The following is a 27,159-nucleotide window of genomic DNA, read 5'->3' on the forward strand; positions in this document are numbered from 1 at the left end:
CTACTCTACAGCTGGCTTGATTAAATGGCCATTGAAGATGATGTAAACATCAGACTCCTCGCTATAGATGGCATTTTCTCGCTCCCTCTTGAACATCCTCACCCAGACCTCCTCTCCTTCCTGCAGGTCCAGCATCAGGCTCTGGCTCTGCATGATACTCCGATCACTGGGCTGGGCATAGAGGATGGCCACCTCTTTCTCATTCTTCATCAAGTGCAGGTAGGTCTCCTTGAAGTTCCAGGTGTGGACGTTGAGGCTGAAGTAGTAGATTCCCGCCACGTAGCAGAAGAACTTCCCCGAGAACATGTTGAAGTGCTTGTAGAGGTTCACAAACTCTGTGTCAAAAGTGACGTGCTGGAAGTAGTCTGAGCTATGGAGGGGTTTTCTCCGACCCACTGAGAAAGCAGCATAGAGCTGCTTGCAGGAATGGCCTTGCGGGCCAGGCTGGCCTTTCTGTCCCTTCCGTCCATTAAAGCCACGTAGCCCTCTTTCTCCTTCCTTCCCAACTGCTCCAGGGTACCCTTTCTCTCCCATTTCACCCTTCTCACCTGCAATCATAAAGGAAAACCTTGTCAAACAACAGGCATGCAAAGCCCAAGCTGCAGACACATCCTGCTGGAGACAACCAGCAAAGAAGCTGTGCTAAAACACTGTTTTCTCAGCATAGGTATCTGAAAGCATTGGTCAGACACCTGCACCCTCCTAATTCTCAAAAGGATAAAAATGCCAGGTGAAAGCTTGGCTCTGCTGAGCTTGTGGTGCCAATGTTCAATGTCCAACAGTGGAACTCCATGGCCTGACCAGACTGGTTACGTGAATCCAGTATTTGTGAACCCAGCCCCTTCGTGCAAAGGTCTGGGCAAGAAAAGTTGCTGATCTGGGCCTGGGAGAGGTGGCTGGCTTTGTCTGGTCTGCATATCCCCGCTCACAGGACTTCCTGGCATGTCTTCTGTATTATATGCTTAACTTTTGTTTACCTGTCTTACTGAGACAAAAGATGTGCAATGGAAAATGTGAGTAAGGGACTTTTCTAGTTTCTAACTCTACTGTTTAGTAATTCTGTGATAACATTTGCATCTGGTTTTTAGTGTGACCTGATTTGCACTTCCAGTGATTCTGTTTCTTGCTGGATTAGAGCCTTTTGCCAACTCTTCTCACTTGCACGCATTTACAGCCTGTGCCATGTCACCCCTTGACCTTCTTTTTGGTAAATGAAGTGGATGAGTTTCTTAGTGTAGGGAGGAGCACAGCTTGTGAAATGAGGGTAAGCAAGTAAGATAAAGGATGTTATCACAGTAGTCAGCTTTACCCACCTTTGAGGATGGTGATATCTATAGTGGGCTGGACTTTGGGTACTGAATAGGCAGGGTCGCTGCTCATCCTTGTGTATCGTGAGGAGATGATGGAGACGGGCTGCTCTGAAGGCCCGCAGCATCGCACGCACGAGAGGCGCCGCGGTTCCCGTCTTGGCAAACCCTTTTCCAGCGCGGCACCGACGTTCGCAGTGGACACCAAGAACAAGAGGAACACAGCGCTCATCTTCAGCGGAGCCAGCTGGACCGAGCAGAGGAACAGAAATTATTAACACGGTGATTCAAATCAGAGCTTCTGATGGGCCATCTGTTAATGTTACCACAAGGTGCATTTCTTCTGATTAATTATTAGCTTACCTTGTAGTGGCACCAGGAGACTCCAGGTAGGAAGGGTGCCCCACTGCGTACTGTTTACAAGCAATGGAAAAAGCAATCCCTGTCTCTCATTACCTACACTTGAAATATCTGACAAGACACACCAGGTAAACAAAAAAACAACCAACCAAAAAAAAACCTCAAACCACAAAACCTGCTGAGATCGGAAGCTAAGGCTGAGATGCTTAAAGCAGTCATAGCAAGCTCTGCTCAAGGCACGCTCACTGCCTGGCTGCTGTTGGAACAGCCCTTGCAAAAGGTGCTGGGTAAAAGACTTGAAGTGCTCTGTTGGTTACTGTTTCTTGCATTGCCATTCTGAAAAATTCAGAATCAGAAAATGAAACTTTATTTAAATATTGAGCCTAAACATGTTTGTTTGGGTTTTTTTTGTTTGGGTTTTTTTTTTTTTTTTTTTTTGAGGAAAAACCTGAAGGGAAATGAAACTAAAAAATCAAAAGCATTTGTCTCTTTAGATAGTCTCTCTTAGCCTCTTGCTGGTAAACTCTTTCCAAGGTGACCTAGCCAAGCAGTTTGTGGCTTTGACCACATCCATGTGCTGTTCCTAGCAGAATTTCTGTGTACGCTTTCTGGTTTTGTTTTCCAATGTGCAGAATGGAAAGCCAAATAGCTGCAACAGACTGAACTGGGATTTGCTCTGCACAAACAGTAGTTTTTTGAGATCATCTGTTACATTTTCATCTGCTACTGGCAAGCTCCAAAGGCCCTGAATACTGGGTGAAATGCACAGAGAGAAAATGTTGCAGGTAGTGCAAAGGAGGTGAGTTTTCTCTAGCTCCCCATCGGCCTCCTTCCTAGGGAGGGACTGGAGCTGGGGACAGGCAACTGCCTCCTCATACCACGTATAATTAGTGTCATTTTACCAATTGCAGTGGCGTTTCATACAAGACAAATTTTGGACTGATGCCTTTTTGGACCTTATCCAAAGTCCAATTAGTTGGATGGACTTTCGTTGACCTCAGGCTTGGAACAGCTTTTACAGCTCCTCTTCTACCGGCTTTAATTCCTGGAAATGTTGGGGAAGGTAGTAGCTAGATGTCCTGGCTTTCAGAAATCGCTTGAGGAACACCACACAGGTCCTATCTGCAGAGTGAGGAAGGGGATCTTGCCTTGGAGCTCTACAGAGGCTTCACCGGGCACAAAATGAAGCAGTTGAGAAAATAGGGAGGGGAAGTGTCAGTCCGGGGCAAGGTACTTGGATTGTACCAGCATTCTTGGGAGATGCTTGCTTCTAGTTCTTACCTGCCCCAAAAGAACTGTCATTCACACCTTTTATTACTTGGTGTAATCCAGCTCCCTGGAAACCTGATGAATACTTATTAGCAGCAACATAATAACTTTCCTTCTGACAGCAGCGAAAGTTCTTTCATCAAATCTGTCATAACTTGAAATGATCTTTCTATTCATAATTGTACCTCACTCTAGGTACAAGTCTGAGGAGGGATTAATACTCCTTTTATATCAGTGTTCAGGGCCTGAATTTCACTTTCATTAAGTCCTTTTTAATTTTCATTCACTTCTTATGCCACCTTTGTGCTGCCAAACAAGAACAGAAATGCAATGCAAGTCTAAACAGACAGCAGGTCATAAATAACTAGCCCGTACGTGACCAGAACAGAAAGGTTGCACTGCAGAGAGCATTTGGGGTCTGTGTAATGTTTCTGGGGTCTCTGCTGCAGTGATTAAAGTTTGTGCATAGACATAATGGTCTAAAGAAGATCCCATGTTCGCTCAGAGTCCCAGGCAGTCAAGGCCAATATATCTTCTTTGGGACTAAAAGTTATTCAGCCCTTCTCAGAAGTGCGGGTAGTCAATAAGCTGGGGATAAAGTATAGGGTATTTGATTACATTATCAGAACATTAAAACCAGAGGACATAATTGCTTATAATACCTTTATGAAGGAGAAAGAGCATTCATTAAGAGGGGTATTCATAATGGGCAGAAGGGAAAGGGTTCACAAATATGAAGAAATTACTTTACATTTTTATAGGCCATTATTCTCCCTAAGATGAATGACTTTCCTATTTTTAGAAGTGACTTAAGGAAAAAAAAAAGTCTGGGTGAAAAAAAACAGCGTTCAGGTTGTGCACCTTTTACATTACCATAATGTGAGCACTCATTGAAGAAATCGTGGCCACTTGGATGATTCATGAAGAACAATTACTCAAGTTACTGGCTAGAAATTGCATTTGGGGGAAAAAAAAAAAAAAAAGAAGCAAATGATGCAACAATCCAGCCAATTCAGGGCATTATAGAGCTGACACCCCAACATCATATTTTCTTTCAAAACATTAGCAAAGTTAGTTCACTGAAGTGGCAGAAACATGTATTTGGTTGCAATATCTGTGGTTAGGTGAAACCTTAATGATGTATGTGAATAAACAGAGTTTCAGATTTGCAGTCGGCTCATAACAGACGAAAAAGAACAGGAGAAGTAGTAAAATAAGAAAGAGGTGGAGAGAAAGGAGTCCGAGAGGAAAAGGACAACGAATTCAGCAGTATGGGATTATGTTTGGAAGATATCCAGCACAAAACCGGAGATCAGGTGAAAGAAAAACCCCAAACCAGAGAAATCAAATGTGCAACAGGAAAGGAAACAAACCTGGTAAGGATTTCCTTATAATAAGGTCATGTCAAGCTGGGGAAAAGAATGATTTGAGCCAAATTTCAGAGGAGAAGCAAATATAACTCTCATGGGGATGAGGAAGTAAAATCTGACACCTTAAAAAAAAAAAAAAAAAGATACAAAAAGGATGAAGCTCAGAATTTAAGACCTGTGAGGTAAAGCGAGAGGTTGTTTTTAGCCATTTGTTTTTTCCCCTTAAAGATAATTATGGCGACCTTATTCTGTCAAATGTGGCAATGATGGATTTGACTTCAGCTGCACAGGTTTATCTTCTTGAAATGAGAGCAAACAACGAACTCGGCTTTGCTCGGCTATGGCTATGACTCACCAGAGCAGAGGCTGGGAGGCTGCCTCTGCCGCATGTCATTCGGATCCCGGAACGGGAAGGACATACATCCTCCTTCCCACTGCGATCGACATGCTCGTTAGCGCCTGAAATGATGCATTAGTGCCACACCAAATGCCCCAAGGCTGCAAAACTGAACTACATTCGTCCTCGGTCATCCTTCATGACACCACTCTAGAGACGGACAGGAGCATCCCGAAAGCAACAGATTCAAACTGGAAGTGTAAATTATTGTCTTTGTCTTCCATATGGGGAACCTGCAAATTGCAGCCTGGTTCGATTCAGAAATCTTATTTTTCCTATCGGGTAGGAAAACCCAGAGGTGATGACAGACATGCAGACATCCTAATGGCTGGGAGGAAAGCTGGTCTCGCATCTTTGGAAACTTTGAAGTCTGTAAATGTTTCACCTGAGGACAAGAAGATGGTCTCAGCCTTCCCTCTCTCAAAACCATTTTTTTCAGTTCAGCTTCTTTGGCTCTGCTTTTAGCTTGGGTTCATTTTGAAACAGTTGACTGACAATTGATGAGTTTGAAACATTTCAGTTGAAAAGCTTGTGGTGACGTGTAGAAAAATGTAAATTGTTTTGATACTTCTGACACTTCTTGCAAAATGCTCGTGAAGCAGAAAGCTCACCACGAGGCTGAGTGTGAAACCTGCTTTGTTGCAATAGGTAATTTCGAAACAAATGACTTTTCTTCCCATAAAACTTTCAAGCCTCCCCATTCCAAAGCCATGAAACACAGCACAGCCCCCAGCCTCTGCAAGTGGAACCAGGTTGAAACCCAACAACCAAGTGTGAATCTAATCTGATGCCAAGGAAGAAATTCCGCGTGTGCTAAACAGGCAGATCTATCTTTTGGGCAATATTTTGGCAAACAAAATGAAAATTTATGAATGATGAAATGAGGCATCTGAGCCTGATGAAAAGGCAGTTAACTTCAGTGAATTTTGACGATGAAGATGGCTGGTGGTGGTTTGTGTTCATTATAACATTAGAATATATGTTATTGTTGGAGAGCTGTTTAAATGTAATGAAAGGTTTCTTTGACTGAAACCACCCTTTAGCTAAGGCTTAAAAAGACTGTTTGCTTTTTCTGTCCCTTTTCTTCCCCTCTGAATTTCTGAGTAGAAAGGCAATATTTAAATATTACCAAAAGGCATTGTTTGTTCAGGTATTCCTGCCTGGCCCAAAACAAGAAGAAAAAGCGAGCAAAAAATGCCAGTCTCCTTGCATTAAATTCAAACACTCCCATTGCTCAGACCCTTTTGAGAGGACATGTCTGTCTTCCGAACAGAGCTGGCACTACGAACCCTTCAATGGGCACTGCACCGGCCGAGCCCAGGCACGGTGCTCGCGAGGGTGCTATGTCCAAGCCGGGATGTGTTGTCTACCATGCTCAATCCAAGGCAGAACAGGTGATTAAATCATATATTTTTGCTCTGCACTGACCTTAGAAGTACCCTGACTTAAAATATAATCCATCAAGCTTTTTATTTACACAGTTTTTTACCTCCTATGAACAACCTGCATCAAAAGTGCTAGTCTTCCAGTGACACCTGGCATTCCCAGTGTCTGCCAGCAAAAAAAGCCAAATTCCTCCCATGCAGGGCTTTAGAGATGCCACAAACCTTTGGTAGGGAAGGGCAGAAACCATTAGTTCTAGCTCAGGGAGTTAAATGATGTGATTCTTTCTTCTCGTGTGCAACTTCTTATTTGAACATATTTTCTTGACACTATTGCAGCTGGAGAGACCACCTTGATTGATTTTTTTTTTTTTTTTGGTTCATGATTGAGTTTAATCTTATAGCTCAAGGTAGACAGTTTATGTATGAGGCGCATCTGCTCATGCAGAGCTTTTTAATGATTCTGTGTACCTGAATAATTTTAACACTTTGATGTAAAGCGACTCATCTGAGCAACAGAAATGATAAGAAATCCCTATAATTTCTGCAAAAATAGCTTGCTTACTCTGCGCACAGAGAAAATAAAGCAAGAATGCAAAGCAAGTCAGCCCGGAGGCTGGAGCAAAAGGTTTTCCCTGTGGTTAGCAATGGGGAGTTTGCAGCCTGAACCCTAATCTTGGCCAAACCCTGTCTGGTCCCTTGGCACTGCAAGCAGCACCCGTGGGATGCACAGGTCCTGTCAAAGGTAGAGATCTACTTTAATCTACCCCAGCCCGCGTTTTCACTGGGTACAGTGGAAGTATGTTCTTACCTTGCAGGGATGCTCGAAGAATAAATCCCACTAATTACTGTGCTGAGCTCACACGCTGCAATATTGAGAGTTCACGAGGCAGAAATTGCTCCTGGATCCCTGAGCCGTGCTTTAAATTTCTGCTGACATTTTCCTTCCTGTTATTCCTAGGGCTTCACTTGGAAAAGCAATCTATGACTATCTTTGCTTTAAATTCACGGCGCACAGGACAACGCCAGCCACTGCCCATTTTAATTAGTTACAAATCTTGACTGAAAACCCAAGAGGGCAGTTAGGACTAAAACCTTTCTTGCGCCGCAGAGATGGAAAACACATGGATGTGTCAGCCTCGAACCTCGGCATCGATCCAGAGATGGAAAATATTCCAGTTCTGCTTTTTTACCTTTTGTCGTCTTTCAAGCCTCAACCTCTTCACTGCTCCAGACCTCCTTGCATTGCCAGCAGCAGGAAACAAAGCATCGTTAGGGCTGGGTTTGTCTGGACACTGGACTTCCTCTTGGAAATTTTTTGTTTGGGATTTCTTTTTCTTTTCTTCCCCAGGAGGATCTAAAATTTCTTTATGAGCAACTTGTTGTAGAAAAGCCCAAAACACTGAAGGAGCTTGTGCATTTTCCAAGGCAAAGCTGCAACAGCTCAGCGGTTCCCCTGCCCGTGGTGCCAGAGCCGAGCGTGGGGCAGCTCCTCTCCGACATGACGCTGCAGAGATGCTTCGCTCGAGCTGAGTATCAGGAACCCGTCTGCAGCCATGAAGTGACTTGAGGGCTCGCAGACAAGAATATTTGGATCCTGAAAAGCAATGTGGTTTAAAAATTTCCGCTGTCTTGTAGTGGTTTGCAGATGACCAATGTTAACGCCCTCTTGTTTGCAGGGTTTATACAATTCCCTGGGGTGAAGCAGAAGCGGGGTTGGGAGCGCTGCTGGAGACGGCCGGGTTGGTTTGAGCCCTGCAAGTTCTGAGCAGGGCAGGAACAGAGGCAAAGCCAGGATCCGGCCATGGAGAGGTCCAGGGATGTTAGCTGCATCCAGATTTGTAATGGCCTGGGTGAACATTTGCTCAGTGAGTTTGTAGCTCCGTTTCTAATTATCTGGTTTGCTGTTTACTTTCTGGTGCTTTTTTAGCGTGTGCCTACTTCCAGTGTGGGTGAATTGCCCTAATTCCTCTGTCCCAGGAGGAGCTGTGAAACACCTTCACCCCCACTAGTACGTGCCCCTGAGCAGCAGCGGCTGGTGCCGTCACCGTGTGCTCTCTCCGGCCGCGATTTCACCTATCAGGCATGGGAAGAGATGAGGATCCCAAGCAAACATCCCTTCCTGTTACCTGCACACGCTTAGACCTGGGGGATCGCCTGGATTTAACACAGTCCCCTGCAGGCGCTATGGGGGGAGAGGCTGTGCCTGTATGGAAAGGGTCCCGTGCACCTGGGCATCTTCGCATGGTATTGCCTTTCCCGGGCTGCGGCGGGGGCTTTTATCACACTTAGCGTGGACAGGGAGCAATAGGATGTTTGCTGGTTCCTAAAGAAGCAACTCTTCCCTCTCTCCTCCTCTTTGCACCTCCGACACCAGGAACGTGCCTGCAATGTCCTGGACATGGCCCTGCTCCGGGCTAGGCGGCTCCTTGAAAGCGGTCCCGTCTCCGTAGCCAGCCCAGGCGGTGATTCAGCCCGGCGCTGCCGAGGCACAGGGTAAGTTACAGTAAGTCATTCCCAGGGCAGCTTCTCCAATAGAGCAAATCACCCTGGCGAAGTGGACGGCACCCAACTCTCCTTCGCCCTTCCCAGTGGAAAAGCAACTTTCCCGTGACTTGCAACCACCGACTCAGCCGCTCCGGGAACTCGGCTTTCGGTGTGCCGAAATAAAGAAGGCAGAGGTGTCCCTGCAGCGGATCCCGTGCAGTGTGCTGTCCCGGCTGGGTGAGTGGAAGCACCAGGGCACGGGTGCTGTCAGCGGCAGGACCGTCGCGGCGCAGCACTGCTGCAAACCCCTGCTCGCCGTTCGGGAGCGAGCGGCACGTTTCAAACGGTCGCAGTTCCCCGGCGAGGCTGGAGAAGCGGAGTCCCCTGAAAGTTTCTGCACCTGCGGAGGGCACCGGGAAACGGCTCTTTCCTGCCCTGGGATCCCGCGGCGGCGGGGGAGCCTGCATCAGATCGGGCAGCGTCCCCGTCCTGCTGCTCGGCCACAGCTAAGAGCAAAATCAGACTTAGGGAAGCATCATTCTGGGGCGCTAAGGGCGGTTAATGAAACAAGGAGTGTTAGTAGGAACAAATTAAAGCCAGCTCAGCAATAACCTGGCCTTGCACTTATTTCACCTGCTGCAGCGAAGCAGAAAAAGCGAGACGAAGCGGTGCAGGCAGAGACCACCTCTTTTTATGACTCACCCAAGCAACCTGCTTCGGCAGGGTGGGAACACTTTGTTCCCTACAGCAGGAGTACTTTTTTTCCCCAACTTATTCAGATCCCTTTAACTTACCTTGTGACTCAGAACCCCCTGTCTTTTACTTTCCTTGCTGTTGCTTAGCAGGATGCATAATATGAAAGCTGCCGTTCATTCAGGTTTTTCACTTCTCGGTGGCTGCTGCAGCTTCCTAGCTGGAGTCCAAATGAAACACTGAAAGTCAGTCTGGCTCCTTATGAAACCCAGCAGCTAGGTTGTTTGCAAAAGCAGGGTGTTTTCTTGTTTCTTTGCTTGCATCAACTCGTGCTGGGTTCCTGTGCTTTTGTCCTGCTATAGTTTTCTTAGGACTCACAGCCAGTCTGTCGGGTTGCACGGTGCCTCTCACAATGATGGAAATGAAGACCAAAAAATTTGTGAGTGAATGAAAAAAAAAAAAAAAAAATCAAAAAACCAAAACCACAGACCCAAAACCACATCCAGTGTTCCAGCCAAGAGAGAAAGTGCTGGGATCGCATGGAAATAATTTTTCATTGGGAGATTTCAGCATCTTTTTAGGTAGGAGAAAGGAGAAAAAAACGCAACCCCCCCCCCCCCCCCCCCAACCTCCCCGCAATAAAAGCTCTGGCTTTTGTGCATGAGCTGCAGAAGTGGCAAAAGCCTCTTGAAGGGGTGCAGCGACGGAAACTGCCCCTGCAGTGACGCTGAGGGAGGGAGTGGGTGTGTGTCAGGGGACCTGGGGACAGGCCAGCACCAAGGGAAGACGTCACCCCCACTGTCCCATGCACCTCCGTGCTGAAAAACAAACCGGTGGCTCTTTGCTTCCGTGTGAGCAGGTTTGAGGCCGGTCTCAGGAAGGTGATGTGCAGCAGCAGCCTGCTGTTCTCCCTCCCTGCCTCGCAGGTTTAGGGGACAACGCCTTACGCCAAGCATCCAGGGCAGGATTAGCATCCTGTGCATGGGGAAGGAAGGGGAGGTCAAACACAAGCACAGGGGTGAAACTTGCTCAGCGTGTGTTTGCAGGCTTCTCCCGGCGCTACCTATTTGCTGGTGGTGTGTTTTGCACTAACTTTTCCGTGGCACCCAGGAATGGCTGGACAGCAACTCGCCACTATTTCACATCATCGGGACTGAATTACCGGCACCTCTGGCTGACTGCAGCCGGGGTGCCACGGGGGTCTGTGCGGGACAGGAGGCTTGGAGACCGTCGCCAAAGGAGGCTGAGCAGAGGGCATCTTCAGAGAAGCCGTCCAGCCCTGTCCTGCCCAGGCTGGCCCATCTGCAGAGGAGCCCACGGTGGTCCTGGCCACGTGCGAGTCCCTCGGGAAGGCTGCGGGCCGCCACGGTGCCCGCGCTCACGGCAGCAAGGAGGCTGCAGAACCGAGCACAGCAAGGCACGCTGCTGCATGCCGGCAGGGTCAGCCCTCAGCCAGGAGATCCTAGAATCCTAGAATGCAAACCCCTGCAGTGCCAGGGACAGCTTTAACCAGCCCAGGGTGCTCAGAGCCCCGTCCAACCTGGCCTGGGATGTTGCCAGGGATGGGCCCTCCACCGCCTCTCTGGGCAACCTGTGCCAGTGCCTCACCACCCTCATTGTAAAACATTTCTTCCTTATATCCAGTCTAAATCTATTCTTCTTTAGTTTAAATCCATTACTCCTTGTCCTGTCACAACAGGCCTTGCTAAAGATTGCACCCATCCTTCCTATCAGCCCCCTTTAAGTACTGAAAGGCTGCAATAAGTTCTCCCCGCAGCCTTCTCTTCTCCAGGCTGAAAATAATGTGGGATGTAGCGCAGATTGCTCTTGTCCAAGGGAATGCTGAGACAAAGCCACTCGGGACAGCAAGGAGGAGCCGCGGGGGTTCAGCGCGCGCCGAACATCGCGCACCTCCCTGCTGTGGGGCAGAGCAGCACCGCACCAGTGCGGTTGGATCTTAGTGCCCACACTTTCTTAGCTGAAATTGCAAACTTGGTCACTTCCAGCTCTTGGTTGTTTTTTTTTTTTTTTCTTTTTTCTTTTTTTGTTTTGCAGCTGCCTTCCATTAATTGTGAAAGAGGAAGTTAGAAGAGGTGGGTATCCTATATAGCGCAAGCTCCAGCATCATCCCTGCACTAAGCCGGAGAAAGAAAAGCAATGCTTTTGATTGTCCTGAGAACAGCAGGAGGGGAAAGGCGTGTTTTGTCCTCTTGCAGTGCCGTTCTCCGCTTCAGGTCACAACTGGGGGCTTTAAATATTTTAAATATTCCTCCCCAGCAGCCCTCCTGCTCTGCCGCCTGCCCTGCACCAGACCCCCGCACTTGGACACCTCACCAGTCCATGGGGCAGATGCTGGCCAGGTCATGCTTTTTTTTTTTGGAAACGGTCTCTGCCTTACGTAAGGAGGGATGAGATGTGAGAGCACCTTGGAAACCTCTCTGCTTTTTCAAAACCCCTTCAAAGCCTCCCCGTCCCTCCCTGACCCAGTCGGGCAGGGGACATCTCGGCCGAGGTCCTCAGAAAGGTCCCCATCTCTGCTCCAGGTGCTGATGTGCCCCAGCTCCTAAATGCTCTGCACCGCTGTACCACTGCCCCGCCGTCACCCGTCCCTCGTAGCTCGGAGCCCTGGATCGGAGGCAGGAGACAGCTGTCACGACGGAAAAAGGGGTTTGCGCATCGTTGCAGAATTAAATAAGAAATGAAACAAGCTTTAAAGCTGTAGGTGGACCTGGGTTATATAAGGGAGAAAAATTGTTTGCAGATGACTTACGTGGGGAATGGTTTTGTATTGGTGGTGTTAAATAAAACTAGCAGGTGATTAAAACAGACTGCAGCAGGATTTCTTTTTTTTAAATTCAAAAATCTGCAACCAGAGGGATGAGGAGAGGGAACACGGGAGCGAGGGCCACCCCTGTCCCAAGGGGGAAGGAAGATTTGCGTGTGCCGCCGGTGCTGTACTGGGAGGCTCTGTCAGCAAGGACCAGGGAGGCGAAACGTAGAGGTTATTGCCGTCCCGGCACGAACCCGAGCCGCGTCCAGCTCTCCATGAGTCACCCTCCGGTGCTGGGCTTCTCCAGCCCAGCCTTCCTGCAGCCCCCCTGTCCCCACGGCCGTCCCCGTCCCCTCCCGCCGCAGCAGCGGTCCCCGTCCCAGCCCCGCATGGATGGGCAGGAGCAGGCTGCGCCGGGCAGAAGGCACCTGGAAACGGGCACACGGAGCCCCGTGCAGCGAGGGGGGAAACGCGGCTGCAGCCTTTCCAAGGCTGCCAGTAAAAGAAAAACCTTAGTCATGTTCTTTTTGGAGGGACCTCAAACAGTCTCTAAGAAAAGAAATGACTTTGCCTCACAAATGCCAACCAAAAGCCTTTCCTGTAATCTTCTCTGTTCTGGATTAAACACCAAATTTGTGTAACCTTTTCTCATCCGTCGTGTTTCCCAGGTACCCTGCTCTCCTCTGGGCACCCTTCATTGAAGGGAGAGGTTCCTCCGTGCGTCCTGCTCCGATGCTTCCAAAGCCACCCCGTTGGAGTTGCTGCATTCATTTACTTGGTCGCACAAATCACCTGAACTCCAGAAGCAAATATCCTGCATTAACGCATTTGTGTCGCTGTCGGCAGAGGCACCACATAGGTGACATCAATGCCTTTTCAGAATTTGGCTCTGTCTGCCTCCCAGAAGCAGATGAGGACTGTGTCCTAAGCACCCCGTGCACGCTTCAGAGAGTTTCTTTCCTTCGTCATCTGTCAAATATTTATAATTAGAACACAATTAAGAAGTAATATCTATGAGCCCTGCTGAGGTACGGGAGCTGCTTTGCATCAAGTACGTCCTTGCAACAAGAAGCAATGCAAACAAAAGTGCGAAGGCAAATGCCGAAGCGCTTAAAGCAGACGGACGGCGCCCTGGAGATTGGAGTTTGGTTCCTGGCTCTGCTGCCAACGGCGTGGGGCTGTGGGAAAGCTCCCCTCCGCCCTCCTGGGGATGGCACGTCTCTTCTCCTATTCTTCATTGCCTATTTTTAGACTAAATTCTTCAGGGCAAAAAAAAAAAAAAGTATAACCGGAGTGCAACCAGGCAGAGCTCTGGTTTCACAGGGGGGTGTGAGGCCACCACTGAGAGCTTACTGGCATGGATATAAAAATAGTTTATAGATGTAACTCAATAGAAAGAGTGTTTGGGGCTCTGAAAATGATCTTAGATGGTCAAAACCTGTCCAAAACAAGTCTGTACGAGATATTTTTATTTTTACTCTGAAACTTTGGACAGAAGAAAAATGTTATGGTAGCCAGCGCCTGGCATCAGAGCCGGTGTCTCCAGATGAAACAGGTTTTCTGCCTCTTAAAATGACAGCCTCCGTTTTTGAAATAATAATCACATTCAAGGAAGAAGGATATTTCTGTTTACACAGTTGATTTATAAAGCTTGGCTTTTGTCCATGCAGGGAGCAAGGGAAAAAAAAAAAAAAAAAATCAGTTCTGCACACTGCTGAAGGCTTGCAGCAAATTAATAAGAAACTGTGCGCGATAAAGCAGCGAGTTCAGGGCATGCTGAGCCCGTCTGCCTCCTCCCTGCTAGAGAGAGCGGGGGTGGTTATTGCAAGGAATGCAATAAGAAATTAAACAATACTCAGCTAGAAAATGGCCGCATCTATGGTAAATTGAAGGGACGGAAATGGTCAGCTGGCAAAGCTCAGCTTTTCTTTGCAGCCTTGGTGTGCTGAAATTGGTCTGGTCCACAGGGAAGTGAACGCTGCTTTCTAATCAGTTAATTGCTGAAGTGCCTGGGTTTTTAGGAGGGTGCTGGCTTCGTGCTGCAGGAAGAAGAGCTTTGCCTATGTGGGAGCACGTGCTCGAGGACGAGCATTTACGGCTTGGAAAGGACGCCCAGAGACACATGCATACACGAGCTCTTGCTCCAGGTAGCCAACATTAGTGACCCTCTGCTGAACCGGGGATGTGGGTCCGCCGTGGCGTGCCGGGATGCTGGAGGCTCCGTGCTCTGCAAACGCATTTCCCTGCGTAGTCAGGCCACAGCCACAGCTCTGCGTGCGTAAAAAGTTGTTGGAAACGCCTCAGCCAGTGTCCACAGGCACGCTCATCCTTTCTCCTTAAGTGAAAGCATATCTTTTATTTTTTTCAGCTTTCAAACACACTATCTATAATGGCTGAAATTATTTGCGTTGTAACCAGCTCTTTAAATGAAAAGGCATGTTTTATATGGATTTTTCCACCGCGCTGAACTCGGCGGCAGTGATGTGTGTTTGCTCTCCCCTCCCGCTCAAGGCTGGGGCTCTGTGCCATGACAACGCCTGCACCACGTGGCAGAGACACACACAGATGATTCCTATGGAAACATTAAATATTAGACCAAGTTTCCTCCTGGCTTTCTGCTGGGGTGGCATTTTGGATCACAGCAGCCCCCTGGCATTCACAAAATGCAGCCAGACCTCTGCGGTGTTTAACTAACAGCCCAGACGATGCACGGGGAGCCAGGAGGGTGTGTGCAGAGATATGATTAACGCGGCGGCTGCGCTGAACTCCAAAACAAAGTGGAAAAAGTGAAGAGCAGCTCTCTGCTCTCCATCATGACAGCCAGGCAGCCCGGGGAGAGTTTTTCAAAGCCTCTAATATAGTAATCCCCAACCGATAATATAATTTAATGCAATAAAATGTATACATATACGTGCACAGGGTGAGTGTGCGGTGCTTTCAAGTGGCCAATTGCATAAAGCCAAAAATAATTACAAGCTAATTGGAATTTCAACAGCAGAATGTGAATGATAATTGGGAACTGCTTAAGAATAATTTACTAAATAGCGTGAAAGCTGTGATTTCACAACAGAGTGAGAAAACATTTATGGCTAAAGCCTGGTTCTGAGGGGGACTGAAAGCTTTCTGGATGAGAAGAAATGCTGCATATAATAGGTAACGAGGAGAAGTGGGTGGCTTTCTCCATGCTGCTGGAGCCTTCCAGGGCTGCTCCCGCTGAGCAGTATTTGTGGAGGGGAAACAAGACGACCTGGATAAATATAGGTTAATCAGCCTTACAGTGAACCTGTCAAAGTAACAGAATCGCTGATGATCTTTAATGAAGAGGTAATGGAGGGTAATGCGGCCAACGCCAATCAGCCAGAACTGGTGGGAAACAGCTCTCGTAGGCTTAATTTCTATGATATATAACAAGTTTATTTGATGCAGGTACGTGGACCTTGGCAAAACACTGGTCAAAACCTTTTAATTAAAAGATGAAAGTGATTCTAATTCAGGCTGGCACGGAGAGATGGGCGAGCGTGTTTGCAGCGCCGTACTGGGGAGGGATGATCTCTCCTGCCGTCCGGGCTAACGAGGCACGATGCCACGGGGCCTGATCACCATGAACCGGGTCAGCTTTGCTGGGAACCTGCTGAATAACTGAGCGGTACTCTTAAAATTGACTATAACTGCACGAAGCTGCAACATTGATTCATCAGTAAACCTCATCTACAAGCTGTCAAGCTTTAGACGTTTAAGGCCCTGTTCTGAAATCTAAATTTGGAAATCCTGAAAGATTGGAATCTTGGTTTTGAGTTAAGCCTTTGTCAAATGGAAATGGGAGTTCACAGTGGTCATAAATAGCATATCCACCTCCCCTTGCATCCACCTTCCCTTTGCATAAAAAGCAGCTTTGTTTTGCTGAATAACCTCTTAGGCAGGACTTAGAGCATGGATTCACTTTAAACCCCGGGTTTAGTGTGATTAACACTAGCTAATCTTACAGGGCTTTAGGCATGTGTTGAGAATGCTGCCCTAGCCCTTTCCGTGCGTCACCTTTTGGGGAGAGGTTTGTAGCCATTCTCATAGCTTCTGTCTGATGGAGGGAAGAGCATTTGCTCACGTCTGTGGCACACATGATGGAAGTTTCACACCACGTAACGTAAAAGGTGGCTTGACTTACTCTGCATTTTCTCAAAAAAACCCCCACTACTTAGGGTAATATTAGGCAATGGGCACTGTTCCTGCCTTTAGACTCTCCAACTCTCTTACTTTGCTCCAGTATCTCATAGAAAGTCCGGAGCATGTAGCTAGCTGGTAACCTGTTCCCCATAAAATGGGAAGAGGTAGATTAAACCAGGTACACGGATTCACCTAGTAGCATTTCACGCCCACGAAGCTCAAAGCCCATTCCCCAGCTGTCTGTATCTCTGATACAGGGACACACGAGTGGCTGGACATCTCTCTTGAACGGACAGGGTGGTTTTGCAGTTGCCAGAGATTAGGTGACAGCGTGGCCAATATCACATGGCTTGGCTTGTCCCATCTAGGATCTGGTGCCTGCTTGAGCTCCCTTGCTGGGAGAGCTTCTGCATTTCCGAACCCATCACCCCATTAGCCACATTTCATATGCAATTGTGGAAACTGGATGATCAAATTCAGTGTGCGGTTTAGAGACGTGTTATTTAAAAATCCAATCTGGTGACAGACCCAAATCGAAATAGCCAAACCCAGGAAGAAGTCCGTGGCACAGCACCAGCGTTCAGTGTTCAGATAGGTTTATCACACTGACTGCATTTGTACAGAAACCAAAATGAGCTGAGAAGGAAAATATTTCTCTTTGTTGTTTTGTTTCCAGGACTAAAGAGAGTTTTGATTTTTCACTTTCATTTCCTTTCCAGTTTTTAGATTACTTGTAATTATACGGTGCCGAGCAAATAGATGGTGCTCTACCTTTTTGTAAATGACTTGGAAGTTTTCTTTAATCCCTTGGTAGGGTTCACCTGGTGTGTCATTCATCACACCGCTGCTCTGCATTCCAGCAACTGGGCTCATTTAATTTACTAGGCTGAATGAAATAGCTTTACCATGCCTGCTTATACAGAAGTAATGATGGGTAAAACCCCGTAGCACAGAATAATTGCTGTTTTCCACAGAGAGATGCATGCATGTTCTCAGAATAATCTTTAAAAAGTTAAAACTCATGAGAGTGAGACAGGCTGTGGACAACAGAGTAAAAATGATGGAGGGTGGTTTTCTTCCCAGATGCTTTTTTTAAATCTCTAGTTTTCAGCTTCAGAATGGTATTTGCTGGTTGAACCACTGGGCTGTGAGACACCACGCTCCCCTCCCTGTGCTCGGCAAGAGCAGCTGCAGGTCCTGTCCCGCAAAATGTGGGCAAAATGTGCCCACACCTACATCCCCAGGAACTGTTTCAGCATGTTCTAGGTTTGAGCCTCTAACATGCTCAGGCCCTCATAAAAATGTCAGTCTGAAACCCACCTTTCACCTAAGACTTTCCTGTCAGAAAAGGAAACTGAAAATAGATTGCAATAATTTTGCACCGGGGAGATAAATGCAAGGGATGGGTCCAGACAAGCCCTTTTGTCTGAGGAGGCATTGCCTGGCCGGCTCAGCTCAACCCCACCGCTTCTGGCAGCGCATTGACATGTGTCAGTCACCCCAGCGTGATCAATACGCTGACATTTCGGCTCGTCCTCGCAGACCTTTCCCCAGCACAAAGGAGCTCAGGCTGCCTTTGCCCGGAGGGTTTCGCATGGCAGCCCACCTCTCCCTCCCCTCCGCTCCCCTGCCTGAGCCCGGGGCAGCTCAGGCTGCTGAGCTCTGGCCGCGTTTCTGCTCTTGGATGGCTCACAGCTCCTCTTGTAACCTCCTATTAAACACTCCCCGGCTATCGCTGCTCCGGCTTCACACTTATTTCCTGCGCCGTGGCAGACGGGGTTGAAGCTACCAGTGAATTTTGATTCCCTGGTGGCAGTTGCAGAAGCAACGTGGAAGAGTTGGCTGAGCTATCAATAAACTAAACCTGTCCCCTCCATTCCTCTGAGAATTATTCTTCGTTTCTTAGATTGAGACTATTTTATGAAGTCATAGATTTTTTGCTCTTAATATTTAAAGAATACTCAGCCAAAGAGTTTTCCCAAAGCAAGGACCTGTAATTTAAAAATGCAAAAATCACTCATCTGTGTGAGGGAATCGGAGATGAGGCAGTTTGATAGTTAAAAAAAAATTACAGAATGTGCTTTATAAACAGATTCAATGCCAAAAACTTTTGCTGCCCTCGTGTTACTCCTGAGATGCCACAAACCCCAGGAAGAAAGTCCTTGCTTTTAAGAACTTGTGACTGAAGGAAACAGAGAGAAAGTTCTTCGGGCAAGTCAGGGGCAGAGGTGGGCACAGAAAGCTGAGGACAGCCTGGGCAGAGCGTGAGATGTCCCTGCCCGAGCTGTGCTCAGACACAAGGCAGCTTTACCACCATGGGATGTGCGTGCTCCTGGCTCACATCAAATGCTGAGCAAAGTACACAGACTTGAATCTTTCTCCCTGGCATTTAGTCTAATTCTTTCAATCTTTCTTACCTGCCAAGGTATGAGCACTCACATAGACAACTCATACGGCTCCGCTGCCACATCATTCATCGAGCCGTGAACGCATCAGGCAGGAATCCACGTGCCCGTGGCAGCAGGGAGTGGCAATTTCAGCTGGTCTGGTATAATTTTGGAGACCTTTTTTTTTTTTCATATTGATTTGGGTCTCATTTTTAAGCAGATGCCATGTGGTTGGTAGCGTAAGGCCTGGATGGGAAGAGGTCTCTGGCCATTCAGCTGGAGCAGTCTGCTCAGGTGGACCCAGCACCAGGAACAAACACACAGATCTTTTTTTGCATACTGGCTGCCAGACTGAAGATCTCGGCTCGGCGCCCTGTACCCGCAGTTAGCAGTGGCCAAAGGCATCATTTTTCTTCTTGCATCTGGAGAAGAAGAGGAGGAAGGGCAGCATGTAACATTGATCTGCGGGAGTGCTTGACATTGACATATACCATGAGTATTTTTAGCATCCAAGTGCACTTCTTCTTGGCCACATCATGACACCTGAGACCACTCCTACAACATCAGTATAAGGGTAATCGTTTTATGACAGGAGAGGGGAGGCACAGAAAGGTTAAATGATTTCTCTCCATCTGCACAGCAGCAGACCTGGGAATAAATCTCAGTAGCTCCCTGCAGCTCCCCACCGCAGCCTCGGAGGCTGTCAGCAGACCGGCGATGGTTCAAGGGCTAGCTGCCACTTCTGTCACTCTTTAGCGAATCTAATGGAGACACCTTTTTAAGGAAGGCAGGCAATGCATCACCTCCGTGACAGTGGCATTCCCAGTGCCCTTCCCAGCTTGGCCGGCGCAGCTCCCATCCATCACTGAATGCATTTCAGCACTATACTTTCAAAAGAGGTTGTAGTACAATAAATTCTAGGCACAGTATGAGCCATTTCAGAGCAGTCCTACGTAAAAGGTGACAGAGAGCACCAAGAATGCTCCCACAGGGCAGGCAACAGCTACAGAGAGGTCTAATAAACTTGCAAAATCAGTCGAGTTTTTGGCAGAGAAGGGCACTGAGCTGGAGCTCTTCCCACTGGCCTCTGAGCAAGGCTGTTAATAGCTGGAGAACTGATAAGAAACAAAGCAAAGAGCTTTATTCAGACATCTTGATATGGAGAAATTGGCCTTTGATGGGAATCCAGACCTGTGAAATGTTTCTGGGGGTGGCAGTGATCTCCATTCAGGATCTCTCAGGTTAATGACTTCCAGGCTGGTTTGAAATGGGTCAGTGTGACAACTGGGGGCTGGTTTTGTTTTCTCCTTGGCCATAGCATAAGAGCAAAGCTGCTGGCAATGTTTACCAATGTTATTGCAGCCGAAGGCCTCCTATGGACTGCCTGTGCATTTTAAAATCCTAATCTTGCACAACCACCACGGATCAAATGAGCAATTAAGGCAAGATGCTTCTGTGCTGAGCCTACCTCTTCCTTTGTTAAATAAAAATTACCTCTCTCTGCCTTGACATTTCACTGTTGGCCACGGATCAGATGCATAGGATGAAGACAAAGCTGTCTGCATGGCCAGGAAGCAAAGTCTACGACTGATCTTAGTGACGCTCGTCGTTAGGCTGGGTTCCTGTCTCAGGGTGGCGAGCGCTGATACGGAAGCGCAGAGAGGAGAAAGTATCTGCCAGGGGCATAATGTAGAGCACAGACCGAGCCAGAGCAGATCTGCCCGGCCACGAACAGCAATTGCCAACAGACAGATGTTTGTCTGGTCTTAAATTACATTGCCTGCATGCCTGGAAAAGATACAGTCTTATAAATAGCAGTGCTTCAATCCCCCATGGCTTTGCATATTCAGGTCCCGCTGTAAGGCGTACGGTGTTAGACAGAACTGGCTGGAAGTGGGCTGTGGGTAGGAAGAGTCTAGGGGTGTCTGGCAGTGGGGTGTCTTGAGCTTCTTCATGGGAAGGTTTTAGTGAAGAGAGGCGGAGCGGTGCATCCTTTCTGTTCTGCACTGCACAGAAGGAGAAACCCTGGGAAAGCACCATGTTTCTGGCTGGAAATAAAGGATTTAAGGGTTTTGGCATTGAAGTGTTTCAGCAAGAGTCCAAATTCTCCATGAAAAGCAGATATTTACCATGAATATACAGAACACCCAGGCTGCAAAGCAGCATTTCCCCCGCTCCAGTGCTGCCTTCATTTCCTGGACAGGATCTTAGAGACCTTCAGCTGAGTAACAGCCCCAAAGAGATGCCAAGGATTGAGTGTTCATTGCAGACTAAAACCCAACTACAGCCACATTCCCAGCCCTGAGAGGTGCTGTCCCCTGGGACAGGGTGCGGATGATCCTGCACAGGGCTGCATCTCAGCAGCTCCCACTGAATTGACGGAGCAGGGTTCACGACTTTCAGGGTTAAAGGTTTTCAGGGTTTTCAGGTTTCAGGATCTCTATGAGATCCACCTATTATCGGTGTCAAACCACTGATGAGCGTGGACCCAAAACTTCATCTCCTGCTGCTTCAGGAGGCAGACGATGGAGCTATGCGGATGCAGCCGACTTACACAAATGCCTGGAGAAGCAGGACTGCTTTCTCCTGCCCCGAGCTCTCTCCTCTCCAGCTGGCAGGGCTCAGCTCTCTTCCCATGCCTGCTGGCCCCAGTGATGCTGCAGGCTCAGCATTGAAGGGGGCCGTTTGCCACGTGCAACAGGCTCGTTACGAGCTGCTCCCTGTTTTGGACCTCGAGGCATCCTATCCGTGCTGCTTTCTGCGAGTAGCCATTTCTGCATATTGTACAGGCAGAAAAACAAATGTCATCTAACATTTTGGGGACAAGGAGGGGGACAGCCAGTATGACTAACCCATGGACTAACCTGAAACATTTTGCATTACAGTTTAATGTGATGGAAAGCTACAATTAGCTCTAATTAAGGCAGCCTCATTGCCTCGCCGAGAGCGGAGCTGCTGTCAGTTCCATTTTCTTACCTTTCCACAACACCGACACACTGCAATTCAGCAGATTAATACTCCCGGCACGAAGTACTCCCCACATAAGACTGATGAATGGGCGGTGAGGATTTATTGCTAATACGCTGCAGTGGGGCTCCGAGGCACCCCCAGCACCGGGCTCGCTCGGATAGGGGGTATATTTATTCAGGGTAAAAAGTCAGAGCATAGAGAGTGCAGATGCAGGATGTTCGCCGGGGTAACACAGTCCCCTGGCAGGGCTGGGATAAATCCACCTTCCTCCGTGTTGGAGGTAGTGATGGACCCATTAGAGCACAGAGCCAGGTGCTTCCAGGCATTGCGACCTGAGTATCATTCGCTGCTGTATGTCCTGAAGAGTCTCTGTGACATTTCTGAGCTGTGTCTCAGAAAACCACTAATAAAAGGATAAAACCCAGAAGTTATTATAAAGCATATCTCACAAATTTTTGTCTCAGGCAATCAGCATCACTGGGTTTCCTGGAAAGAGATTTAAGGCCCCTTGCGCATCTTTTCTTACACTGAGCTCTTTGCAAACTATTTCATGCACAGATAAGGCAAGTAACCTGCACCTCTGCCTTAGGATGAGTGAGCATTTCTCTCCTCCATCGTGCGATAACAGCCGGGGCTGCTCTACTCAGTATTCAGTGCAGCTGTGAGCAAAATGAATCTGTGATGCACTGTATTCAATGAGCAGAGATGCTCTATTCTTGCAATTAAATGTAATTTCTCTGTTGCCCTAGAGAATATGGAACCTTACCTCATTAGTGCAGCCAGAGTTTTACTGAGGCCAGGGCAGGATTTTATCATAGCTGTGTTGCACATGATACTGAGTCGAGACTTGTGCCATCTTGGGTGATGTTATTAACTGAAAAATATCTCCGTTACAATGGATGGATTCACATCAGCAGGTATCTTGCATCTTTTCCTGAAATCAATCATCTTCAGGGATTAATACAGCTCTTGTTATGAGTGTTGAAGCCTCTGACAATCGCAGAGTGTCTGTCTGCACACTCCTGGGCTTGGCCAGGAGCTGGATTGCCCCACGCAGGAAATTCCACCCCATTTTGCTTCTTATTTTGAAGCAGAAAACAATTAAACAGAAAGAAATGTTGTGATTCAAATGCAACGCTTTATGTGAATTTCAGACTTCATAAAATGATAGAATAAGAGAATCATAGGCTCATGGGTTTGGGCTGGAAGGGACTTTTAAAGGTCTAGTCCAACCCCTCTGCAATGAGCAGGGACATCCTCGACTTCATCAGGTTGCTGAGAGCCCCATCCAACCTGACCGTGAGTGTTTCCAGGGGTAAATATTGGTGCGTAGAAGGAAACCATTTCATTTCAAAATAGTAAGAAATGCATCCATTCCCTCCTGGGAGGGTCAGAAGAGGACATTTTGACATGGGGTGGCTTTCTCAGCTCCTTTGCAGGGCAATGCCGGGACTTGGGGAAAGGGTCGCAGGTGCTGGCCAGCACAAGGAGCTCGGTGGTGGCCAAGGCATTCGGCTCCATATGGGTAAAACATCCACCTCCCATCTGCAGAGAGATGTGAACTAACAATTGCACGTCATTGTGGTTAATGGCTTATTGATGGGATTACAGCTTTTCTTTCCATCATTAAAGATGCGAGATCTGGGTTTAGATTTTTACTAATTTGTTTGTTCGTAACTGTTCGATAGATCTTTTCTGCAAACACGCTTCAATCTCTGGGTTGTTCACAAACATGTTTGCTCAATGTATTCCTGTTCGCTTAATGAATTCCAGCTGTTCATTAGTATACCTATCGTAGGATATTACTTCTGTTTCCTGAATGGATGCAATAAAATAGATACATTAAATAAAAAGTAAATTAAGCAAAAAATGAAGGGCGGAGGGGAAAAGAAGTTTCATCAATATTTTCAGGAAGAAGAAGTGAAAAACACGTGGACTTTACACTGAAGAGGACAATTGTTCCCCTGTGGAGGCAGAGCAGTGGGGCAGTGGCGAGGCAGTAGCAGACGTGTACTGCATCGAGTGTGGTCCAAAGCCATAACCCTGAGTCACAATGAGTCAAAAACATGGGAAAGCAACAAAGTTTTGGTGTTTGCACCTCTAGGAAAAGCTAAACCTGCTCTGTATAGCCCATTTCACCCTGCACAGTCATCCTCACCGCATAAATCTCAATCACAGTGTAAAGCTTGTATCTCAAGCAGAGCAGAATAGAAAGCAGATTTCCTATTCCCCCAAGGAGCTTTTAGGATTTCCAAGTGGTTTTCCACCCTGAACCTGAGAGAGGATGGAAAATCTCACTTTTTTGTCAACTGGAATCAATGAACTTTCTAATTTTGGCTTGGCTGACAAGCTGTATTGATTTTAATTTTATTTTGTTTCCCTAGAAAATGACTTCTATTTCACAATGGAAATGAATTCAGTTAGAAAGAAAAAAAAAAAAAAAGACCCAATGTGCCTCCTTTCCCAGGCACCATTCTGGCTGCTTTGACAGGTCGGTCACACTTCCTCCCTTGGGAATTTTTCAAAAATGAGATATTTGTGGACACAGATTCTGAATCCCATCGTGCAATCTGTGTTGGGAAATTTAATTTTGCAATAAAGAGTTTTTGTTTTAATAAATAAATCTATTCAAATATCAAAGAACACCTGGCAGATGTGGGATTCATCCCACCTCAGTGGAGCCGCCTATATCCCAAGCACCCATATCCCAATCGGGATAATCAGGGCTGCAGACTGGGGACCATTTCAGCAGGAGCCGTCGTGTTTTGGCACTCTCGCACAAATGTGTTTGGAATATATTTTCAGTTCCTCCGCACCTTGTAATTGAATCAGATAAATACATGGAAGGTACAGCGATATTCAGGCGACGCTAAGCTAAGCGCTAGTTGTATGATTACAGCAAATCTTTCAGCTCCTCTGAGCTCGCTGACAGTGACTTATTTCTGTATTTGTAAGTGCTGCTGTTTATGATGGAGGAGTTCACAGGGCAATAAACAGGATAAAAAAACAGGCTGAAGAATTTGATTACTGTAAAATCTATTTATTTCAAGTATACCAGTTATTTCTATTACGGGACATTTTAGAAATAATTCTGCGTCTTGAAGCAGTTTAAAGAAGATTAATTTTCCAAGGAAAAAAAGCCTTTCTCAAATCCATTTTATCCGCTTCTCGGACAAAGTGTGAAATTAGGAGCTTATCCTAAAATCGCTGAAATCAAAGGCAGCTCTTTCCTTTGGCTTTAGAAGGTTATAAATCAAATTGGATGTGAGTAGCTGAGCGGTGCTGTTGTGACGGATAGCTGGTGCACAGGGGAGCGATGGGGCTGGAGATGGGCAGTGCCAATAAGCACATGGGTGTTGGCCGACAAAGGACAGGGTTTTGCTGGGCTGGGTGGTGGAGATGCCACCTGAGAGCTTCAGGCTTCACCCAAGATGTTTCTGGCTCAAGGTTTTTTTTTTCCAAACCTGGTCTCTTGTACTTTCTGCCTAGCTAAATGACCAGAAACCTTGAAAAGTGGAGTAAAAGGGGACAAAATGGACAAAGGCTCTTCTTTTCCTCTGAAAAAGGAAAATAGGAGGGCAAACCCCATATTCTGGGAGGTGACAGTAGCATCTTCCAATGCTCCACCTGGATCCAAAAGACACCAGTTGTCCCTACCCCTAGAAAAATCCAAGAAAATAATTTTTAGGCTTCCTTACATTTTCTGGCTGGTTGCAGGAGGCTGATGGTGAGACCATGTAGGCTGTACTCCTACAGGCAGGTAGGTCATAAAATGACCGCCCGTATCAGCCCATGGGCTCTTCCCAGAGTTACTGTACCGCCCATACCTGAGCTGGCTGCTCGCCATGTCCAGTCCCAGAAAGGGATGGAAGATGCTGAGTATCTGCACCAGGAGAAAAAGCTCTTGGGCTTTTCCATCCCTGTTTCTGTATCAGCATCCCTGCTGAGGACACTTCTCAAGGGTTTCCCACAGATCTTGGGACTGTGCTTCTGTGTCTGCTGCCAGGGAGTAATATTGACTGTATCTGAGGGGTGTGAGCCCCAAATCAACAATAACTCAGCCGAAAGACTGATCCGCTGGGATCCTATTGCTCACAAGCTTTACTGATGCTTCCCAACAAAAATTTTTGCATTTCAGTTACATCCTTCCTGTCCAAATACAAAACTCTTGCTAGTTTCTGTTCAATTTATGAGGGGTTTTTGTCTGAATTCCCAATGTTAGTCCTGAAAAGAGTGGATGTTTTATCAGAAACCCTCATCACTGCACATGGACTAAAATTCCCCTGGATTTCTGATTCTTTTTGATTCTCTGCTCTGTTGTTCTTTATATTAGATTGACCCTTTCACTCAGTCTATTCAGTGTACTTGTTTTTCAGCAGCTGCCTGGAAATATTCACAAAGAAACCACAAAAAAAACCCCTCAATACTTCAAACAACACTTCTATGAACTATTTGAGAAAGAAATGAGAAGTAAAATAATCAAGAGGTGGCAATTAATAAAACATAAACATGCTCTTCCTGCTAAATGGTTTTTAGTTATATTTTAGAAAGAGAAAAACATGGTGGCCTTTGCTCTAATCATTTATCTGATGGGATGGATTATTTTGTATACATATACAGATCGCTGTTGCTGCTGCTGCAGCAGAGTTAATTCTAGCTGCCCATCAAGGAAAAAGGCTACAATTACTTTCCTATTGCTGGAAGTGGCCTGTTCTGTATGTGTAAGAGATGGTCCTATTTAAGCAGGTCATAATAATTACTATTGCCTGGAGGGGCTGTCCAGGCTAGGTCCGTAACAATGCCGGTGTTTCAGATCCTCTTGCAAATCTAAGGGGTGGGTAAAAATAATTCCCTGGGGCAGCAGTGATCCATGGTACTGATTCTGCCGCTCCAGTCCCTTTGGGTTTTCCCATGTCGTCGCTCCTGATGTACCACAAGACCCCAAGCATGCACCGGTATAGACATGGGCCGCTCTGTCTGTGTGTGGGGTCTGTGGTCCCTGTATGGTGTGAGGCTCCTGTTGTGTCTCACCTTCAAAATTAGCCTACTCCTACCGTGCAAAAGACTTTATTTCTGTTGAAATCAAGGGAGATGCAGGGTTTGATGCCAGGCTGGGGAATCTTGCTCCTTTGAAGTTGGTTTGTAGTATTGGTCCTCAACAGCTGAGATCTGTCTCGCGATGGTCTGATTTCAGGTTATCGGGGATGCATCTTCTGAGTGTGCTATGGAAGGCATCGCCTCCCCTATCAGTGCATATTAATTATGTCCTCCAACTGAACAACCCACCTTCAATGAACACCAGTTTTGAAATACATCCCTGTGATGCTCAGCTTGATCGGAAAGGATGGGATACCAAAAGAGGAGGGAGCGTCTCATTTCGAAGATGTGTTCACGTAGGAAGGCACTGGGAAAACTGGGGGGGGGGGGGGGGGGGCGGGGGGGGTAAATGCCACAGTTAAACTTGTGCCAAGCTGTTTTCTTAATGAGGCCTGAAGTCTCCCTTTCTTGATCTAGTGGTTTAATTTAGCTTCTGAGTTTAACCGATCAAAGGACAAAGTGAAGCTGAGTAGGATCACATTTACTGGTGGAAGGAACTATCTATTAAA

At 47.1% G+C, this 27,159-nt stretch overlaps 1 protein-coding gene across 1 annotated transcript; it reads right to left on the minus strand.

Moving 5' to 3' along the window:
* On the minus strand, positions 1-25,400 carry C1QTNF8 (C1q and TNF related 8). The gene is made up of 6 exons (XM_075718885.1): positions 25,381-25,400; positions 25,252-25,303; positions 8,973-9,078; positions 7,279-7,463; positions 1,314-1,554; positions 1-548 (listed from the first exon to the last, which is right to left on the minus strand). The coding sequence occupies exons 1-6, from the start codon at positions 25,398-25,400 to the stop codon at positions 1-3; spliced, it is 1,152 nt and encodes a 383-aa protein (XP_075575000.1).
* Positions 25,401-27,159: the final 1,759 nt, after the last annotated feature.

Source organism: Pelecanus crispus, chromosome 11, assembly GCF_030463565.1.
Source record: "Pelecanus crispus isolate bPelCri1 chromosome 11, bPelCri1.pri, whole genome shotgun sequence".
NCBI lineage: Eukaryota > Metazoa > Chordata > Aves > Pelecaniformes > Pelecanidae > Pelecanus > Pelecanus crispus.